The following is a 13,982-nucleotide window of genomic DNA, read 5'->3' as shown; positions in this document are numbered from 1 at the left end:
GGTAACCTATTTAATTCGAGATATGCGCAATCGCAATCAAGGGTGAGTAACCACCACACCTCCTCTTATAAAGAGGGGAGAACTCTGGCGAGGCAAAGGGATCTCTCTCTCTCAAATTCTCTCCCTCTACAAAAATACTGCTTTATTAAGCATCGGAGGGCCTGCGCCAGAGCCCCCGACCACAGGCTTCTTGCAAGTCTGTCGGAGACAGCCATCAGCCGTCGCACAACCAGCCGGAGCGCCTCCCCCTCGGTCCGCGGTCACCCCCGGGTCCAATTTCCAGCAACAGCTGGCATTAGAGGAAGGGCCCGAGCCGTGATCATGAGATTGAGGAGTAGAGGAGCCTCTAATGTCTCTCGGCATCGCGCACCAAATTCTGGCCACTCAGTCTAGAACCCGCCACCAAGGCCTCCGGCGGATCAAGTTCCTTAGATCCAGCCTGAGTAATTCAACACGCTGGTGCAACAAGTCCAAGCACTAACCACTGTAGTCCAAAGCCTGCAACAAGTGGAGGCCCCTACTGTGCAGCCTCCACGGGTTCACGTTAAGCAGAGGAACAAACTTTCTCCCGAGCCATCTCGAATCAGGCATAGCTCCCGCTGCAACGACGTGGGACGTGGAGGGAACCAGTGAGAAGTAGTAGCCCGAGTCTCACATCAACAAGTTGGAGGGGAAGAGAAATAAAAGCTGAGGTCTAGAGGAAAAAGAGTAGGAAAGTTATGGAGTTTTAAAATGGGATTGTAAGACTCTATGGCAAACCCAACAAATTCTTCCCATTAAATCCTATTGCCCTTCAAACTCTTCTCTCTTCTTCCGCAATCAAGACGAAAGCTACGTGTCCCCACTTCCCTCGTTCGGATCATCAAGGCTTGTAGCAAGTAAGAGACCAGCATGTACTCCCTCCTCATGGGTGTAAGTCCTCAGGACGGCGCTCGGTCGCCAGGCTAGGAGGGCTCTTTTGGTAACAGGACTAGATCCCGCACCGGAGGAACAAAACCATGCGAGGGCGTGGTACCTACGCGGACCCTCCCAGAGCAGACGGTACCTCACGACACAAGGCCGACCTTCATTTTCCGTGACCTTAACAGCTAGTGCTTTCACTGAGAGCCGAGCTCAGAAGGCCGAGCTCAGACGGCCGAGCTCAGAAGGCCGAGTGCAGAACGCCTCCCCCAGAAGGCCGAGCTCAGAAGCCCGAGCGCAGAACGCCTCCCTCAGAAGGCCGAGCTCAGAAGGCCGGTGCTGAGCCAAGTCCTAAGGGACTTCGAAGCTCGGAAGTCATCAAAATGTCTCCAAAAGGTATGGGACGCCACTTTAGCTTTAAATAATTTCAATATTTTACATATTTTCAGGTCGGAGAATGCAAAAGACGACCCTCGGATATCTCTATCTCCAACGTTGCTCCGCTCCGAGTGGAGGCGCACGATCGCCAACGGACGAGGTCCGTCGCCTGCGGGTATCTCCATCTCCAAAGTCGCCCCGCTCCGAGTGGGGGCGCACGATCGCCAACGGACGAGGTCCGTCTCCTGTATGTATCTCCAATAATTTCCTAACCAAGTTCGGATGTCCCGACCAAGTTCGGATGTCCCGACCAAGCTCGGATGCCCCGACCAAGATCGGGATGCCCTGACCGAGTTCGGGATGACCCGCTGAGTCAACCGCGAGCTAAGGCTCCCTCGAACTTGGAACTACTCGACAAAGCCTCAACCAAGGTCGGGATGCCTCGGGACGCCATTTCGACGCCCTTCGATAACATTCGACGCCTCCTACGACAACACGCCCCGATCTGAGTGGAGGCACCCTGCTGAGTCGACCACAAGCCAAAGAAGGCCGCTGAAGTCGACCTCGGAGCAAAGTCGCTTAGCTCGGCTTGGACAGCTCGGCTTAAGGCCGTTAGCTCCGACTGCACGAGAGGTACACCCTACTTGGCACATACATCTCCATAGATATTTGGCTATATTACAGGATGATCAACGATTAGCTACTTCTTTCGCCCGAGCTCAAAAACGGCTCGAACTCGAAAGTCGGAGGATAGTGTTGGAGGAAAAAATGGATCACCCAACACATATGGTTAAAGCATCCGAATCCGACAGCAAGCCTGACCTCAGAAGGCCGAGTTCAGAAGGCCGAGCTCCGAAGACCGAGCTCAGAAGGCATGAGCTCCGAAGGCCGAGCTCAGAAGGCCGACCTCAGAAAGCCGAGCGCGGATCGCCCACATAAAGAAGGAAGCACCAAATCCTCCATATTCGGGATCAAATCCCGCAGTCTCCGTCACCACAGCTGTCAAAATTTGAATTCCTACCATCTCAACCGATTGCCAGCTAATTTGAACGCCTATGCCATCTAAGGTAACCTATTTAATCCGAGATATGCGCAATCGCAATCAAGGATGAATAACCGCCACACCCCCTCCTATAAAGAGGGGGGAACGCTTGCGAGGCAAGGGGATCTCTCTCTCTCAACTTCTCTCCCTCTACAAAATTACTGCTTTATTGCTCCATAAACTCACCTACAAACCCCCCTTTGACTTAAGCATCGGAGGGCCTGCGCCGGAACCCTCGGCCATAGGCTTCTTGCAGGTCCGCCGGAGGCAGCCGTCAGCCGCCGCACCACCAGCTGGAACGCCTCTCCCTCGGTCCGCGGTTACCTCCGGATCCAATTTCCAGCAACAGATACCATCATTATTATTCATTCTAGTGTGCATGTGCAGGAGATTCTTACTAAGTTATTAGCTCATATTGCCATCTTATCCCTTTTCAGAAATCAAGTAAAACGACCCGAACGACAAACTCCTTAACAAAAAGAAACTTTTAAGCCATAACAATTTTGAAACCCTCAGAGATAAACATCGAAGACTGTTTCTTTTCACCCACACCCTCGAAGCCAAGATCATACAAATATTACCTGACGAATCAGACAGGTAATATCCGACAATTTCACAGAACGGCCCATCTAATGTTTTGATTGCGGGATGCATAGGCCGAAGCTGGGATAGGTAAACTTGGGTAACAACATACGGCACAGCAAAAAGATGGAGATAAAGATAAAGATGTTAATGCAGGTTTGGAGTTAGTTGCCCTCTACTACCCATTCATCTGACGGGTTAAGCTCCTCTTGGCAAATATAGCTCCATTGCTCCCTGCTGGATGGAGAATGCCATAGATGATGATTATTATGAACGAACTCCAAATCACGGAACCTCTGTTGCTCGATACAATTCCTTCTCTCTGCATGCAACTGCTCGGATAAGGCTTTTCGAAGCTTGTATTTTGCAGAGCCACTACAAGTCTGGCTTAGGATTCTAATGGCAAGTTTTTGTAATTCAGGACTTTGTCCTCCATACAGAGACCACCACAAAGCTGCAAGCGCAAAGGTACAGGAGATTCTCAGAGCGCCGACACACAAATATAAGAACCCATAATTTCACATACAGGTCATTGCTGCAGATGTGATTAAGATATGGCATGAGATGTACTATGTGATGCAGCATCGCTATCCTCGACAATATGCATGGGCATATTCAAAAGAAGATTAAAACACAAAAAGAAGCAATGATGCCATTGACCATATGAACGGGAAATTTTAAGAAAAGAAAATGGTAGAATGGCCAAATGCTGCAAGGAAGTTGGATAAAGACATAGCACATGAAAGATGAAAAATATTGCTTGCAACATGCCAAGACCGAAAGAACAAATTCTAAAAAGCTGTGAAGATTCATTCAAGTGTAATAAGCATTTTTGATTCTTTCTTGGAAAATTGACCTTCAATTTCACACATTTGTTAGTCTCAAGGATTTTTTATGTAAAGCACACCTGAAGATACAACTTAATTGGTAACTGGAGAATATGCACTAATTGCAGTCAACATCTGCATGAGTTAGCCTAAAGATTAGAATAAGCTTCCTTTACAATAGACTTCCAAAAATATTACAAGGATGAAATTCTTAATTTGTGGATTTTAGATCTAGGAGCAAGAACCCAATTCAGCTCCAGTGGAAAGAAATTCCAAGACCATTGGAGAATATAAGTACATAAATTCATCAGATCAGATTTGTATGAACCTTCAAATAATTAGAAAATGAGTGAAGTCACATCATTAGAACACAGGCAAATGCAGTTGAATCTACAAGTTATGTGATTCTGAAATCCACTATTTCCTTAACTACAACGCTTTTAATAATTGTCCTGCAACTCTTGATGGCAATATAAATTGAGGTTGCTAGCAAGCGCCTAATTTTTGCTTCTATATCCCACTGATATGGGTTAAATTAGTTCTCACTTAACTGTCACATTAATTACACTCACCTATCCATCTTATCTAGTCCTCATCCCATATGCCAGTTCTCCATTAATGATATTGTTGAATGATCAGCAGTTTCTCTCAAAGCTGCTAAACATATCTTGGGAAACAACGCTAAGTATAAAGGCCAAAATTATTAGTCACATTGCTCAATGCCTTGTTATTAACCCTGTGGGAGTATCTACCTTGCTCAAAAACTTCTTCCAATAAATACTATAGCTTCCTCTGGTTCATGGTGAATGTATTACACAATTTTCCATAAAAGCAATACTAGGTAAAAGGATATAAAAGGTAGAATGATGATAGCTGAAGCTGTGTACTAGTCATGATCAACTCCTGTGACAGCCATCTCATTTCCATGCTTAGATTGATGAATGATAACTCTAAATAATATAAAAAAAAATTTCCTGACCTGGTGGAATTTTTACTCTTTGGTCAATTGCGGTATCTTCGGCAAATCCACCGGAAGCTGCTCTATATGCATCAAGCTGCAGAACTACCAGCTCTTGGTCATGCTGGTCCTCCACTAAACGGACAATGCAGTGCAGAAGTCCATTAGTAACTTCGGCATCCACAAAGAAATCGCTCGAATAAAAAAGCTTTGGATTTAGAAAGTAAGCAGCAGAATGAACAGGGCTATGAAGATAACCATCCCATATGCTATCTATTTGATACCAAAAAGGCAAATATCTTGCTTCATCACCACCTAGATTCATTCTTATTGCTTCCTTTGCTCGATCCATGGCATCATATATAAATCCAATTGGAGCTTCATCATTTCGGTGGATCTGATGCAAGACACAAAGTAGAGGATCTGTGATTTTTAATATATCAACGGCAGCAGCCCAAAACAAGGGATCTTTTACCAATTCAGCTATTAGTCTGCCCGTAGTTCTAGAAGCCCAAATTGAGGCATACCACGTCAGCGAACTAAACATATTAACTAAATTTTCTCTCTCAGACATCATGTTTTTCAATGTAATAAAGGATGCTACTGACTTCAAATCTGATGATTTGACAAGATCTCTCCCATGAATGTGCTTTCTCATCAGTTCTAGAGGCACTGCATGACTGTAAATGAACCTTGTGATGGTCTTAGCATCCATAAGTACCTTCTTCACATGATCCATCATGCCTATTTTCTCCAAAATCATATTTATGCAATGATCCGCAGATAATGTCCAGAATATAGACCGATACTTTTCTACTAGTTTCTTGCCTACAGCCTCCATGTAGTATGATGTATCATGAGCAACAATCTGAACTACATTCAGGGCACCAACCTCATCAACTACTTTACTAAGCAACAAAAAAAATGCATCAGCATCTCGAACAGCATTTGACGCATCCACGGATCTTAAAAATATTGTTCCCTGGGGGCAATCCACAAGAAAACGAAGCAAGTTTCTGCCCCTTTGATCAGTCCAACCATCTAGCAAGATGCTACACCCAGTTCGTCCCCAAGAACGCCTAACATCTTCCACATGCACAAGAACTTCATTCACTTTCTGCTGGAGGATCCATCCCTGAAGTTCGTCATACGCTGGAACCTTGAACCTAGTTCCGCAGCCCTGGACAGCATCAATCATTCTCTGAAAAGAAGGTAACTTAATCCCAGCAAGATCAATACCGGCCTCATAAAAGAAACTACCAATACACTTTTCAACAAACAATACTGATTCATCCTTCACTTCTTCCTTAACAATTGTATGCCTATCTTGTATCATGCATGCAATGCCTCCATTTGCACCATCTGCTGAAGAAGGCTCTGCAACTTTCTTTCCTTTCTCCAAGTAAGTTGGCTGGGATGGTTTGAGATGATAACTACTTGCATAAGAACCCGCTGCTGAGGCATCCACAGCACTTTTTTCCTTCTCTGAAGCAGATGGTTGGGTTGGTCTCCATTGGCAGCGTCTCACTTCACTAGAAGCAGGAGATAAGTTCCTCTTCAAAGGAAGATCTGGATGATATATTTCCCCTACTTCCTTGAGCAGCCTATCTTTCTTCTTTTCGAGCAGGGCTTCCCTCATGCATGCTTTAACATCAGCTGGAACTTCAGTGCATGCTGTCACATCACTCCCCACAGCACCCAAATGGTGCTTGAGACGGTTAAAACCAGGGATATCCTTCCCACAATATTTGCATCTAACTCTCTTTTTCTCCTCATCCAAAGCTGTTCCATGTTGCTCGACTGCTTCTCCTGCTTCACTCGTACTCATCGTCAGAACAAAGAAGATTCTGCTCAGAAAAGTTCACAGTAAACCTTCACCTGCAACAAATGAAGGAACATCCAGCTGATGTTTCATTCTGGATAAGTAGCAACCAATCTTGACTTATAAAATTTAAACTAGGAGTAAGTTAACAAAAGGGACACTGCTTTCAGCTCAGAAAAAAAGCAGGTCACAGTCTGAAAGTCACCTTACTATACAGTCTTCCAAGAAAGCCTGGAACAACAAACTCCTCATTTTTGTAATCAGGTTTTTCATAAAAACAGCAGATAGAGGCTAGAAGACAACAACAAAATAATACCTGAGGGAGCCATGATTTTGGGGTTCAAGCAGAGCAACAAACGAGTGGTGCTCAACAAAACCCAATGTCAGATGGAAGTGGGAATTCATTCATGAATGGAGAAATTCCACAAGCCCTCATAAAAAGTCTCCCATCAATCCTCCCTTGAGCTAGATAGATGGATGGATAAAAGAAATCCAATGATAATTGAAACGAAGAAGGGGAAAAACAAACAACAATGTCACAGAGCTATGCCTGTGTAACGTACTCGTGAGAGAAGATGCTGGGGAATTCAAGGGCCAAGAAAAGCTTCAAAAATAAAGAGAAGAAGACCCCCAACTCTTCACCACAAGCCACGATGCCTGTCACTCTCTCTGTTTATCTTATTTAGTTAAAATCAGCAGATTTTCAATCATTTCTTTTTTCAAGGAAAGAATTGGGCAAACGCCCAATCCGGCTCACAACAAAAGAATCAAGAATTACTAACACAGTTAGCCAAGGCAAATCGAGAAGCAAGAGGACACCCTGAAAACTAAGACTTCAATTCATTTCTTTGTTACTGATTATTTCGGAATTCGGACAAGCCTCGCACACACCGGACATATCTATGCACCTCAATAAACTACTTAACAATGTAATGTGATTATTCTTCGAATAATAGGCAGGTATCTAATGATGTATGAAATGAGATGATTACCTATCCTTTGGCGATCCAAGGGAGTGGATTGCCAAAAACGTAATACAAAGAAAATGTGATAGGTTAAATGAGAAGGACCTCATTATTGACAGCCAGAAAAACAAAATGATTGCAAATAGAAATAGTTTAAGCAACACAGTAAATAACCAACCGAGAATAGAAGCCAGGAGCAAGAAGGCCATTAACAACATCCATTCTGCCGCAAGCATGACATGACAAACAAGGTTTTGGCCAAAAAGGAAAACTTTGGCAACTTAGTGGCTTTGAATAATCAAGAGCTTAAGGTGAAACATTAACAACTTTTGAGGCTGCTGGTGCATGGTCTATTCTATCTATGTAATGAATCTAGAGATTAAAGCACACACAAATACACACGAATGTATGGTCGGCCATGATTTCTTCAATTCTTTCTTTCTGATGTTATCATTATACTTAGCACATAAAGTTGAAAAGATTCCGCCAGGAAACCATATTATCCCATCATCAATCCACATTCCAAGGAAAAAACGCAGGATGCTAAGGGAAAGCTTTGAAGCTATGCGGTTGCATAGTGCTGCTCAACCAGGTACGTAACAAGACATGAAAAATGGCATCGGGAAAGAGTCAATCAATCGCTGCATGAATGTGCACAGAAATTTTATGACAGGATTGCATGATGTAAACAGAGGCACGAATCAGGTAGCGAACGATATCGACCTACCAAGGTGTGATTTAATTGAAGTTAAATGGTAACAATATAAAGAGCCCATATCCATGCCATCCGTTATTATGGCTGACAGGAACAAGTCCTGCTAGGCCCTCTGGATGGATAGAATCCGAAGGCGAATATGCACGTGAACTGACAGTTGATATCGCCATGACGGTGATCCTAAAAGACCATCTGCCAACCATCTGTTTGATTTATAAAAACCAAGTCCTAGTTAACGACACGCCGCGAGCACGTCCGGAAGGAGAGTGGAAAGAAGGCAAGGACTAAAATGTGCATCTTTCTAAATCGAAGCAGCGAAGGAAACAAGGAACAAGGGAGGAGGGGAGTGAGGAGGAGGAGAAGAGAAGGGAAGACAAGAGAAGAGGGGAAGGAGAAACAAAAGAAGAAGACGAAGAAGAAGAAAAGAGAAAATAGATGGATCGAATCAGAGAGTAAAGGCATCGGGCTCACCGAGGAGAGAAGGACCGGCAGTTGCTGGGAGGCCGATGTCCGACGACGATGCTAATCCCCGTGCTGGTGCTCCTCCGCAGGGAGAAGAAGGCCGGAGCGCGCCCGTGCCGGGAGATCGGCGAATGAGAGAGGAGAAGGAAGAGCAAGAGAGAGGAACAGAGGGCAAGCTGCGAAACCCCAGCGCTGTGCCACTAAAACCAGTGCGAGAGGAGGTCGGTGGGAGCGTGGAGGGAGGGCGCGAGGGGCTGGAGAGGACGGAGACTGAAGGCGGAGAAATAGACCCTGAAGTGACAGCAAAAGAAGTAAGTCGACGGGTCCCGGCGCCGTCGGGATTATCAGACCACGGGTTCCTGGAGATCTGCTGCGCCCCTCGTTGCTGCGTTTCATGTAGATACGCCGCACAGTTGCCTTCCACGTTGGACTTTGAGATTCGTGTGGGACTATAGGATCATCAAGCTTGTTATCCTGTATATTGTGAATCTTAAAGTCCGCCGTGAAGTGCGTCTAGCTAGACGTAAAATGGAAATAAAAATTTCTTCTACACGGTAGACCAGAGCCATGTGTGTCTAGATTTCTGAGTGCTCGAGGCAACTGTGTGCGCTCGTGGTTTGCGTCACCGGACGTTTCGGGTACCTCTTTCCGCACTCAGGATTTTTTTTGGCATTTAATTGGAGTTTTATGCGGACTAGTTTTGGGTGATATAGTACAAATCTAGAAATAATTTAGCGTATACGACAAAATTTTTCGAAAGAAATATCAAGAGATGCTACCATCAGGGTTTGAACCTAAACAACTCGCAAACGAAACGAGATGCAAATTAGGTTAAAGCTTATCAACCATGTTATATGGCAACTTATTAATTTTGTGTTCAACACTCGAGATTGCCAACAACTTGTGATATTCATGTTTGAATGTCATCTACTATCGACCAGCAAATGAGTGGCTCGACATGGTGTATCCATGTGAAAGCATATCCTTCAAACTTGCCCTTAGCAAGCATCCCTTGAGTATAGATAGGAGTGCTTGGATCTATAACACACACACAATTACACAAAAACATATGGTATTACGTACTACTAATGATGCAAGACAAACGGCTCTTATACCAAATTGATGCAGGACATAACGCCCAAAACCCTAATAAAAGTCTGTAGAAATAAAATACTGGAGTCCTTATAAAATTTTAGTCCTAAAGTCCACATAAAAATAAAATTCTTTAATTTTCATAAAATAATTTTTTTTTAATTTTGATATTTGCGCCTAATAGAAGTCACTCTCTCGTTCAGAGATTGTGAGCCAGAGATTGCGATAACTACTGCATACTCATAGAAAATTCTTCCTACAAGCATGCAAAGCATCTCATCATGATATCATAAACAAACAACGGAATAAATTTAAATAACCAATGTTCAAACTTCAATTTAAATAACTAGAGTCAAATTTCAATGTCTCACAGAACCAACAATATTTAGAATATCTTAAATCAAACTCTAGTCAAATTTTGATCTAAATAAAATATGTCAAATTAGGCCTCTAATCACTTTTCCGATCATAACTCCATGCCATCATTCTCAGAATATGTAAAAATAATAAGATATAGAATAATGAGCTAGACAACCCAGCAAGTAATAAACACTTTAACCGGATTAATCAGACAATAAATTAAATAATTATTTATAAAAAATAAGTATATGAAATTTATTAATTCAAAACTAAATCTTAATGTGCAGCATTATCAAAATATTACTCATGCCAAATTCGATCTTTCTCAAAATAATATTTTATTCGTAAATCCAAATTTTTTCAAATCATGAAGTTCGTCTCGTCAACGATGAACTATGACTATATTGTTCCTGTAGCAGGGTCATAATATCCCGTATCTTCTTGCGGTGTGTCATGCATCATCTTACAGCAAAGTCTTTTAGGGTCGTGTATCTGCTTGCGGTATGACACATCTTCTTGCGACATATATCTTTAGGTCTAATCAAATGCCAACATATTAGCCTTCATTGATAGGATCCCTAATATAGCCAGGCTGAAAGTTAAAACCAATCATGCAATTTCTATCTCAGTTCAATTAAAATATAAAAAAATCATGCAACATCGAAATCAATCGAACGAGTTTGATATTTCTAATTATGCATCATCATATATTCTAAAATAGAGCACATTCAGAAATAAAATACAGTTCATCAAATTCATGCATCATGAACAATATGATTCAAATTTATTAATATAATAATTTTATAATTTGTTGATAAATTTAGAAAAAAGATCATATTACTTACCTTATGAGTGAAACTAAACTACAAATCTAAATAATTTTAAAAATCTCTCTCAGAACTTAAGATTTCGGCGAGCATCGAATACACATCAATTCTCGACCTCCGCTGTTATCCGCTACATTCAAAAGGGTCTGAGGTTGAATCAACTATTTTTCTCCAAAAGTTCCTCCGGGGAAAAGTTTCTCCATACAATAGCATTAGAAGAAGACCTCCGAAAATTTGCTGTCCAATCAGCAGGAGAGAAAGCAAATCAAGGAAAGAAGGATAGAAAGCCTCACCAGGGAAGAAAAAAATTGATATAGCCCTACCAAAAAAGAGGATTCTTAGAAAGATTCTTCTACTTGCCTTGGCCTTGGGACTAAAATATCCGGTGAGCACCATATGCCAACACTGTTGGAGTTCAACAAAAGAAGAAGAAAGGAACCACCATTGGCTTAGTGGTGGTGATCGGCAAAACCTATCAGGGGGTAAGGCGAAGGTATAGAGATCTTTAAATAGCTAATGGAGGCTAGGTGTTCTAGCTCCCATAGGAAATCGAGATGGATGAAGAGTTTGTCTCATATTTCAAGTTGAATAGGGCTCTCTTTTTTATCCCCTACTCTATCTCTTACATCTAGACTAGTCACTAAACTAGGTCCAGTTCTATATTAGCTGGGTTGGGTGTGGGTGTTACAAAAGTATGCCTAAAATTCTTATTAGATGGTCCTCCATTTAATTAATAATATTGTTTATGGTTAGTCTAACATTTGATTGTAGCACCAAGCAACAAAGACCATGATAGCAACAATCTATCATAATATTGATAATTAGACCAAGCTAGTGGCCTTGCAACTTGCAACGGAAGCTACAATAGCAACACATGATCATGCCATTGATAATTTGATCTAAGCTATTGGTTTTGTTGGTTGAATGAGCCTCTCTTTGTAGGATTCGATGGATATATATATTGGTCTTTTCTTTGCTAGACACCATCATAAAGTTTGAATCTAATGAGAAATGTTGTCAGCAAGCTTGTAAAGAGTTTGTATAAAATTTATTTTTACTATTGTTACCATCATACAAGCTATTGAAAAAGGTTACATGAGTTTTACTTTCTTTCAATTAATGTATAATTTTAAGTTTTGTTTGTGCTTAAATTGGAAGCTAGATTGTTACTCAAACATATATTGGAGGCTCGTCTTCTTTTTCAACCGAAGAGTGCTTCCCAGGGTAGTCATGCAAGATGTATGATTTAGACCTTGCAGGATATAAACAATACGTGAGTATCTTCTATGCTACCAAATTGTTTGCATGCAGGTGCTGGTCTACAAGTTATTTACACCACTTTTTATGAGTTTTTTCCTTTGAAGTTTGCGCTTAGAGTGCCATTGAAACAACTCAAAAGTTGATAGCATCCTTTCCATATATCTTATTTGTTTCTTCATCCTTTCCTCTATTAATCATGTTATATGCTCCTTTTTATTTCATATCTTTTTCAGGAAGTTTCACTCTAATGTATCCTAGATGGTTATAATGATTTGCCTGCTAGCATAAGTTATGTTCAAATTTAAGAAAATTTCTTTAAGTTGTGGTTTATGATCAGTTGGACTATTTCAAAAGACTTCAAACATTATTCTACTTGAAGTTGTATATATGTGCGTATATAGACAGAAGGCTTGCTGGCTCCATTTTTGTTGATCGACATGTGGTTAGGTCGAACGGTTGCACAGGCATACCATTAGTAGAAGAAACCACAAAAAGGTAAAGAGGTAAAGTGGTAGTAGGTCATTCTATCTAGAACTTCAAGGACTTTCACTGTTGAGGCATCGCCTTCTTGGAGAAAGGTTATCTATGGGTATGGAACTAAGTTGCAAACTATAGACTAAAGATAAACTAAGATAAGAAAAAGTAACCGAAGATAATAAAATAAATAAATTGATAAGTGTTTGATCGGCCAAGAGTCCCTTCTCAAAATTATATTCTAATATTTATTCAATATAGTTTTAATGATCATGTAATCATCTGTTTCTATTGCTAATACTTGTCTATTCAAAAGTTAGTGCCACTTGCTTTACACTTTCCATGTTCCGGTAACGGTCTTCGTTTCAATAACATGTTATAATTTCTTTGCTAGGTTGAAGGTCTAATATTCAAGGACTTTAAGCTTGATACTTAATATTTAGAAAAAGTCACTATTGCTCGACCTATACCTTTAGAGTGCACTTACAAGGATGGTTCATTCTGCCTCGACCAGTATCCCCTTAAACTCTACTTGGCTGTCAAATGCTACGTGGTAATTCAGTTATTTTGAATTATCCATTTCAATGCATTCAACTTATCCCTGTGACTTTCATCGGAACTATATCTTTTTAGGCCATTAGGATACGATGCAAACAATACTTTCCATCTGTCATTAGTCGATGATTAAAAGATGGATGAGATAATTCTATCACCACATCCTCAATAATCAATATCAGAAAATATTTTTGCATTTATAGCGATTGATAAGCCTTTCATCTATTAGGAGGCATCATCATTGCTCCATTTAAGAGGCACCCCCCCCCCCCCCCCCCCCCCCCTCTTCCGATACCCTCGAGTCAAAATCATGGGTGCTATGGTCCCATGTTACCCTTACACCCAGATAAAGCACACTCAACCTCTGAAAATAAATTTTGCCTGCCTTGCCTGCCAAGCTTTCCTATGTCCTGCGTCAAACCGCGTCCAAGGGCCATAACGAGTCAGAATTAGCGTTGGCTTAAAAGATCCCCGAACATCTGGATCAACCTGTTCTTGGAAAGGTCGTAGGACCAAATCACCCGCACTCTCTGATCTTAGAGGCTTCGGCTTTCCGATCTGGGAAAAAGGAGCCAAGAAGCCTTTTTATGGCACGCACGGTGGATGCTTGTATCTACTAAGATGCCATTGTGAAGGAGAAATAACACTCAGAAGATTGAAAACAGTGTCAATTCTTTGGCAGATAATTTTTCTAAAGTTGCATATTGAATGCTGCTACTATATCAATCAGGATGTGCTGATAAAGCTTGAAATGATTTCGAAA

The 13,982-nt window shown here is 41.7% G+C and overlaps 1 protein-coding gene across 2 annotated transcripts; it reads right to left on the bottom strand.

The window, feature by feature from the left end:
* Positions 1-2,839: 2,839 nt before the first annotated feature.
* LOC103712229 lies at positions 2,840-8,946 on the bottom strand. Of its 2 annotated transcripts, none has more exons than XM_008798699.4 (3): positions 8,661-8,946; positions 4,709-6,565; positions 2,840-3,356 (listed from the first exon to the last, which is right to left on the bottom strand). In XM_008798699.4, exons 2-3 carry the CDS (start codon positions 6,513-6,515, stop codon positions 3,067-3,069), a joined length of 2,097 nt encoding a protein of 698 aa, XP_008796921.2. In that variant the 5' UTR covers positions 6,516-6,565; positions 8,661-8,946; the 3' UTR covers positions 2,840-3,066. The 2 variants fall into 2 exon arrangements, with proteins under 2 accessions (XP_008796921.2, XP_038973514.1); XM_039117586.1 differs by lacking the exon at positions 8,661-8,946 and adding an exon at positions 6,826-8,650.
* Between the last annotated feature and the right edge of the window lie 5,036 nt (positions 8,947-13,982).

The sequence above is a fragment of the Phoenix dactylifera genome, unplaced genomic scaffold, assembly GCF_009389715.1.
Source record: "Phoenix dactylifera cultivar Barhee BC4 unplaced genomic scaffold, palm_55x_up_171113_PBpolish2nd_filt_p 000243F, whole genome shotgun sequence".
Lineage (NCBI taxonomy): Eukaryota > Viridiplantae > Streptophyta > Magnoliopsida > Arecales > Arecaceae > Phoenix > Phoenix dactylifera.
The sequence above is the reverse complement of the archived record's forward strand: the minus strand, read 5'-3'. Positions and strand labels throughout refer to the sequence as shown.